General features: G+C 33.0%; 1 protein-coding gene across 1 annotated transcript; it reads right to left on the bottom strand.

Annotated features, from left to right (window-relative positions):
* Positions 1–617: 617 nt before the first annotated feature.
* On the bottom strand, positions 618–8202 carry LOC143559546 (synaptotagmin-2-like). The gene is made up of 12 exons (XM_077048083.1): positions 7999–8202; positions 5911–6009; positions 5724–5774; positions 4733–4856; positions 4529–4647; positions 4214–4315; positions 3737–3811; positions 3585–3661; positions 3239–3485; positions 2159–2506; positions 1094–1225; positions 618–869 (listed from the first exon to the last, which is right to left on the bottom strand). The coding sequence occupies exons 1-12, from the start codon at positions 8155–8157 to the stop codon at positions 738–740; spliced, it is 1665 nt and encodes a 554-aa protein (XP_076904198.1). The 5' UTR covers positions 8158–8202; the 3' UTR covers positions 618–737.
* Between the last annotated feature and the right edge of the window lie 351 nt (positions 8203–8553).

The raw sequence follows: 8553 nt of genomic DNA, 5'->3' as shown, positions 1-8553 counted from the left end.
AAATTCATGATTTACCGTGCATAAATATGTACATTAGGCTAGTGGTTGGTTTGTTTTTTAACTACACTAGGCTAGGGTTGAGTATTTTTAACTGTAACTGAAGACCGAGCCCGACCCGAGGTGACTGAGACCCGAACTTGCTAAACCCAAAAGCATATAACCCGGAAATAGGACAGACCGAGCTCAATTGAAGATTGTGAATTGACATGAATTGATACATCATGCTCTTGTTAATGAGTCGATAATTTCAATTACGCATGTGTTGTGATTAATGACGAATTGATGACGTCATAAGAAAACGAGTTATGATTATTTAATTAATTAACTTTTCTTTTTATTGTATGGCTTGACGTCGTTAATTATGGTTAATCAATAGAATTAACTAATTCACATCATGCCAACAAGCCATATCACACGTATGCCACATAGATTATACGGATGACTATGTGGTCACAAATACATCTCACTTCTTGCCACAGAGTCGCCATCTTCCATCTCTCGCCATCATGGGCTAACAAATGGTCCAATGGTCGCATTGCACATATGTCTAACCAAAAGACATCATAACCCGTGACAACAAAAGCTATCATTTATTCAACATAATTTACACGCAAAAAAACATGAATTCAAAAAGACAAAACGTCGTGTGACATCAAATATTCAAATTGAAACGTGTTTAATTCTATCTTTATGATAGTATAAAATCATGAACATCATATTCCTTCTTTTTCCCGCCCCTATGATGAGGTTCGCCATTGCAACTCCACTTGAAGCTTACCATTCCTCGAGTCGATTAGATTGTACTTTTCATTAATTCTCTTGTTGCTCACAACATCCGCAAGTTGTATGTCCACATAACCCAATGTTTCCTAAAAAAACCGTTACGTTACAAAAAAAGTATATTATCGTACACTTAACAAACAGATTAAACAAAAATTAAGTAAAAAGAGTCTCGTAATCTACAATCTAATCAAAGAAACAAAATGGATGACATTAAAATGTTTAGACCCGTAGTAAAAACTGACCCGCACATTTTGCCATCATTTGTATATATATGTGTTAATCGGGTCAAATAACGAATAACTCTTTGTACCTTGGGATGAAGTAGACCCAGTCTTGAAGACGTGCTAACGACTTCAAAATGCATCCTGTCGTTTGTTGGTGGCTCTTCTAAAGTATATGAAAACTCTTCATCCCATCTTGGATCGCGGTTTTTCTTCACCATCTGCATAAAATATGAAAATTATTAGCATGGGTCATAAAAATGTATACAAAATATTGTTAGTAATCATCCAAACAATGGTTTATAAGAGGTTAACCAGTTTTTATGTCATACATAGTGGCAAGTTCTACACATTATTAGTAAATTAGTACACATAAGTTTTGTTATCTTTAATGGAACAAAAGAGTAAAATCAAAATAATAATAATCAGCTTAAAAGAAGAGTCAAAGATAAAAAATTTAGTGTATAAAACTTGCTAAGATTTTTACTAAAATATATTCTTGAAATAAGACAACTTTTTAAATCATATTGAACACAGTATAAAAGAACCTTTTTACTCTTATTTAAAAAAGTAATTATTCATAAAAATGACTATTTTTGGGTGAATAGTTTCCCTTGTCAACATTCAAGAAACCAAAAAAATCGACATGAAACTGAAATAACCAAACCCAAACTAAAACGAACAGTTTGGTTTTATGTTTTAGTAAAAATCAAACTATCAGCTTGGTTTCGGTTTTGAAAGTATTTAAAAGCTAGACGGAACCAAACTTATGGATTTTATTTTTAATTTCGAATTTTAATTAATATATAAGAATATAATAAATACTCGTATATTTTAGCCCGAATGTATAATTTATTAACAAATAGATTAATCCCAACTTCATTATCTTGGGCGAGTTATTTTTTATCTTCCGGCCCTAAAAGTTCAAGCCAGAAAAGCAAAACCGAAAAATCGAAACCGTACAATTTTTAAACTAAAAAAACAAAATTTTGATTTCGGTTCGTTTTTAGCCCCAAACCGACTAACACACACCCCTACCATTTTACCACCTCTAAAGACAGATTAAATGTTTTTTTAATTGCAAAAACTATGTAATAACTGCTTACATGTTTTTTTTAATGAAAAACACTCATTAACAAATTTTTGCAAATTACCTTAGTTTTTTTCTCTTCTCCTCTAAAAAGCACACGAACAGATGGATTTGTATGATGTTTTCCTTCAAGATCTTCAGCTTGATGGATTATAACAACCAGCAAACCACCACCTTCAGGCGTACCTTCGGGTGCCTTTTCAATAGCATTATCTTCTCCATCAGCTGGAACCTGATCATCTTTAAACGGTTTGTAGTTTAACTCGATCATAATCTGGCCCCGCGATTTCTCATTTTGTGGGTCGTTCGGGTCCATGTTCTTTAGAAGTTCAAGTGTCATAACTTTTGGTTCTTCTGGTGTCACCTCTTTTAGTGGTACAACATTCATTCCCATTTTATCATGCTTCCCTACCTGCATGCCACACCAGTTGACCACAAAAAGTCAAAATTCAATGTTTGGCCCGTTTGACTTTTTTTTAATTATTTTTTTTTATAGATTTTGTTATAGCTAAAAAATTAAAGTTTTAACCCTTATTCCTTTTAGCTCTTTTTTTTATTGGATATATTTGGGATAAAAAGTAGAGTGTCGAAATTGGCACCTTTAGGCTGTAAACGGACCGAACGCTCAGCGAGAAGTTCGTTCATTTAATAAACGAATGAACATGTACACATGTGAGTGTTCATTTATTCAAGCTTCTTTATGTTCGTCAGAATAGGTTCATTTAGTTTACATTTGTTTAAGTTCGTTCGTTTATGTCCTATAATAGATCATTTTAATTTTAAGGCCAATACAACTTAATCTAGTTCTAATAACTTTTTAAGCGCAATGCATTGTTCTTCACGTTTATTTCTATTGGTTTTAACTCAGTTATATTGGTTCATCTATGTTCGCTTATGTTCTTTCGTTAATACCGTTAATAGGGAACATAAACGAACAAGAACACAGTGATTTTCTTAACAAACGAATACAAACAAGAAAACCTTGTTTGTTTAATTGTTTGTGTATCGCCTGTTCGATTAAACTTAAAAGAACGGAACATCTAGCCACCTACGCTTTATGCAAACTTTGACCCATTTGACCTTTTTTTTATTGACCCGTTGAGAAATGAAATACAACCCAGGTCGCGTGTCACATGAAACGTACCTGTTCCCAGTCATAAACTATGATCTCAAGAGCTTGTGATTCCGGGTCCTTAACAACCATACTAAACTCCTGATTCCATTCAGGATTCAAGTTTTTGTATTTTATAGCGGTTTTCTTAGAAGGAAGTTTGTCTTCAGTAAGTTTCAACTTTACATACGGGTCAGAAGCACCCAAAAGATCCTTCTTTTTAAGTTTCATGGCCCGTATAACCTTCACGTGTAACATTCCAACGGGCCTCTTCATTGCTCTGCCATTTTGAAAGGTTGACTCATTAAAATTTTCGAATTTGACGAAAAGGAATTTCATTTTATTGGTAGATAAATGTTGATAACTGACTAATACTTACTTTGCAGGGTCGAGTACGGGTACCACGAGTGTTTTAGGCCATAAATACATATTTGCAACCTGATCTTTAATAGTTTCCTGAACGAAAATGTGTGTAAACATTAAGCTAATACAAGTTTAGTTTCCCGTCTAGTTATTTAATATGTTGCATACCTGGACAAATCTGTACAAGCCAGGGATGGACATGAGGTCCGCCCCGAGAAGTTTTAGCCCGAAATCAACATGAGGCTGCAAATATTGAGCAAATTTAGACACAAATTATTAAGATAGCTTATTTACAAAAGTCACATAATTACTTTTGAGTTATTTCCTATTTGTTTTGTGAAATAAGTTATTTTCAGTAAACAGTATGAGCTATATCTTATTTCAATCTGTTTATTTTTTGTCGTTATGAAATTACAAGTTTGCCCTTACCGTGCGACATTTAAATTATCAAAAATCTAAAACAGCTCGGAAATATAGAAAATAAACCATATTGGAATGTTTAGAGGATCATGAATCATTTTCATTTTCTACCTCCACAACTGAACATAATTACTGTTTTTGGACTGCAACAAATAACAGTCATATTTACCTACAAAATCTTCATCAAATTGGATTCTAAATGATATTTTTTATAAATTTTATTACCTTATCCATGAGAGACACATGGATTTGACAGAAGCACGGGAAGCTGGGAACTAACGGCTTTAAGGTGACACGAGGCGAAGCAAATACTTGCAAGTCAATCACCTGAAAATTAAAAAAAAATAAATAAAAAATTAATAATGTGTCATAAGTGCATAATCAATTAATGGGTTGGACAGGTTGGGTAGCGGGTCAGAATTGGTACACTAATGACTAAACAGTTAGCTTTGTATTATGGGCCCAAATGGGCCGGGTCAGGTTGGGTCGGTCCGTTAACAGTGACCACTAATTTGGGCTGATGGTCCCGGACACACATACCTGAACTGTGGGCCTCATCCCGAACGCTTTAACAGCTACATGTATGTTAGGATTGCCGGCCCATTTGAAAGATGGTTCCATTATCAACTCCTTATCGTCAGTTGCATAAACTTTCATTCCTGAATCATCATAACAAATAAATTATATCTATTATTATCTTCATTTTATTAAACTTAAAATTTTAATAAGCAGTCATTTAGAAACCTTGAAATGTAGGTGGTAAGCTGCCTAATGAAAGTGAATCGAATTCGACTGCATCGATTTTGTACTTTGGTATCTGTTCTTTTATGATAGGCTCGGCAATCGTCTTCACAGTGTTGCAAATCGCCTACAAGACGTTTAAAGTATCACTACTCGAGGATCATAATATATAAGAGAGGGGAATACTGGCGTGGCATGTAACGGGCCACAATGTCAAATCCGGTAGATGTTTATACAGGCCAGGTTAAACACAAAACACTTTTTGTCATGAATTATTAAAGTTTTATATAATTAGTGTATATTGGCATACAGGGTTTTAGGCGGGTTTTTTGAGAACAAACTGGGAATAACAAAATAAATTTTTCATTTTCTCAATCTTCAAAATTTGTAAAATACAAGAAATGACTGAAAATCAATTTTTATTTCTCTCTCCAGAAATTAAATATAGGTATAAATATATGAGCAAATTTCATTATGTAGAACGTACACATGTGCAAATCATGAGGATATCACATTGCCTACACACGTGTAGGCAAACGCTTAAAAATAAAAAGCACATGAACGAATTAGTTTAATGGTTTTTTATGTACGCAAGTTTTTAAAAATATGAACAATTGATAAAGAAAGTAAACGATTAAGGTTTTTTCTTTTCTTTTCGTTTTCATTATACTTTAGTGTTTTTGTAACGAAACTCATCTTATATATCATTAAGTCCCATATACACTGCTGTCACAAAAACATAACTTTGATATGTAATAGCATTACAAATGTCTTTGAATATTTTATTTACACCAAACAAAAATTATATTATTTAATAATTAACAAAATTTTCTAGGAGATTTTTGACTTATTTTCTTTTAAGATGAGTTTCTATTTGGTTTGTTAGCCAAGTTGGCCCAAGTGGCGCCCAACATAACATATAACACTAGTGACTAGAGTCCTAGATCGACCCAATATAAGTAAATGAGTTAAAATTACCACCATAACTCAATACCTTGTCCAGATATGGCCACATTAGCTCGATAAACTTGTTAAGCCAATCGACCTGCGCACAATAAACTTAAATTTAAAATTTAATGAAATGAAATATTTGAAGCTGCAAAAATATTTTTTTAAAATTATTACTATATACAAAATTTATAATGAATAGTTGACTAAGAAGAAGTCAACAACATGCATACCCGATCATGATCCGGGTTTTTGACCCACATTGGTATCTCTGGAAGCATATCTTGTAGAGACTTTGTATCTCGTTCAACCAGAGGTCGTACTTTGGGATCCTTCAGTAATATTATAAAGTAACAAAAACGCAAAATAATTATTTAGCTTCATATAACAAAAGCAAATCATAAACATCATTTGACAATAATGATAAACTGTTTAGACTAAGGTGAAGTAAGTTGTTTTTGTAGGCAATGTGAGATTTGCTTATTTCAAACTAATTATTCTTAGTAAATTTAAATTAACTATGGAATGGTTACTCCATGATCTACGACAGGAAGCACCTTATAATATACGTTATTTATAGTTCATGATCCAACCATTACAACATACAGAAAACTTGCATTAGCAATTCTAAACAACATTAGCAAAATGAAGTTATCTCTTTCGATGCACTCACTATATATTAAACAATAGAGAAAACAAGAAATATAATCGTAATTTAGCCAAAAGGGTATCGAAACGTGTTCGTTTCATTTTTTTTTATTATAATATAACGTCCACACTCACGCAACCAAAGTGCATGCTGCAAGTCTATAACGGGTGCTAAACGAAAGATAGAACCCCGAAAAATATAATGTGTTCGATTAACTGATTAGCTAAATTTGTAGGGGAAAAACGTGTAAAAATAATGATAAAGATCATGTATTGTAATCATTAAAAAAATTTAAATAGAACAAAATAAAGCAAAAAGGTAAAATAAAATAAGTTAAGAAGAAAAAGTTTAGTGGCACTTGTATTCAAGGCTAATCCACATGCATACTACTGCAGTACTGTGTATCTATTGTATATTGTGTGAAATAAAATATTAATAGTCTATAAAATATTTGACCGACAGTAAAAGAGAATATTCAAGCTTAAACTCTATAAAAATAAATTAAAATGGTTGAATGGTTTAGGGACACAACACGTTTAACCCGAATACATTTTTGGACACATTCTCCTTATCAATAATAAACATACCAAAATGGTGTTAGTGCAATTACAAGCATCTTTACTTTTTTTAGTTTAAAAAGGTGAATCTTCTAAATAGCATTATACTAAAAATAATCATGTCATATTTTCTTCATCATTGATCATACACATTATTTTATTGTTTGTAAACGAACTAAGCTGAGTCTTGAGCTCGACTAAGCTCGAACACAACTCGTTTCAAGCTCTTTTTCTAAAACCTGAGCTCAAGTCGTTTATTATTATTTATAAACTATTTTGTGTACGTTTTTTAATTAATTTTATATACTTTGAGATTAACCTAAACAAGCCTAAGTTCGGCTTGAGCTCGTGTAGTCCCTTAAACGAGCCAAAGCTCAGCCGAGCTTTGGCTGTGTAGCGTTAAATTAATACAGAGAAATCCAAAATAGGTAAAAATTAAACAAGCTTCTAATACAAGACTTGAGCTCGATAGTCCTTAAACGAGCCAAGGCTCGGCTCAAGCTCGAAGAGCCTAAATGAGCTTCTCATAGAAATTATATAAGCTCGGCTCTAGCTCGAAGAGCCTAAACGAGCCAAAGCTCGTAGAATCTAAATAAGCTTCTCATACAAGGCTCGACCTTGATAACTAAATAATGCTCGTCTCTAGCTCGAAGAGCCTAAACGAGCCAAAGCTTGGCTCGTATTTAAAATCATAGTCCTTAAACGAGCCAAAGCTCGGCTCTAGCTCAACAAGCCTAAACGAGCTTGTCATACAAGGCTCGAGGTCGATAACAACTAAACAAGCTCTTTATCGTCCTAACTCAAGCAGCTTGACTCGTTTGCAAAAATATATCTACTTAGCATATAAATAATACATTAATGCCAGTTACGTCACGTCATAAAATTACTTAGATAAAACACCACGTGTAATCTTATTATAAGGTATATTTTTTTAACTTTTAACAAAAATAAAATATTCTAACAACAATATCACATTAGCACCATTTCAGCATCTCGTCTGTAACGTATTTGTTAGAGTCCGTCCAGAGTCAACAATTTTCCAGAAACACAAACAATCAAGTCATCAAATAATAACCAGATTAATAGAGTAATAAATAATAACGATTTATGATTACCTCAACACGAGTAGGCTGGAAGTAGATGAAGAAGTAATATCCCATCACCATTCCAATCGAGACTCCAATTCCAAATCCAAACGTACCGGCAATCGTACTCACTATCCCCATCCTTATTCCCGATCTCCGTCCCAATATCCGTCCAAATCCGATTCTCATTCACAGTGCTTTCATAACCTAATAATAATAATAATAAGCACTGCAATTGAACAGAAGTAAATACGTTATATTATTATTATTATTGTTGTTGTTATAATAATATAGAGTTTGAGTTGAAACGTGACAGTGGATGGAAGGATTAGTTACCTAACGGATTTGACGGATAGGTGTCGGCAACGGTTTATTTTGCTCCCATTTTGTATGAATGTGAGAGTGTGTGTGTTTTTTATTAACGTGTTTTGTGCGTGTGAGAGAATGGAGCGGATTGGTCTTCTTCATAAATATCTTCTTTATGACTCATTGGTGATTTGGTTCCTACCAATATTAATACTGTTTGTTTACCTTTTTTTTACACTTGTCTTTTTGTATTCTTTTATAAAGTTTATATTATATAAT

This window comes from Bidens hawaiensis, unplaced genomic scaffold (assembly GCF_021521415.1).
Source record: "Bidens hawaiensis isolate Kalapana, Puna unplaced genomic scaffold, B.hawaiensis_p1.1 tig00019925_1, whole genome shotgun sequence".
In the NCBI taxonomy this organism is placed as follows: domain Eukaryota; kingdom Viridiplantae; phylum Streptophyta; class Magnoliopsida; order Asterales; family Asteraceae; genus Bidens; species Bidens hawaiensis.
Note: the sequence above shows the minus strand (reverse complement) of the source record. Positions and strands in the feature narration are given on the sequence as shown.

Bases quoted from the DNA above. Each gene is read 5' to 3' on its own strand.
- LOC143559546 (XM_077048083.1), bottom strand. From the start codon at position 8,157: ATGAGAATCGGATTTGGACGGATATTGGGACGGAGATCGGGAATAAGG. The intron at 4,648-4,732 runs GTTTCTAAATGA...ATGATGATTCAG, and splicing joins CTTACCACCTACATTTCAAG to GAATGAAAGTTTATGCAACT. The intron at 2,507-3,238 runs GTACGTTTCATG...TGTGGCATGCAG, and splicing joins TAGTTTATGACTGGGAACAG to GTAGGGAAGCATGATAAAAT.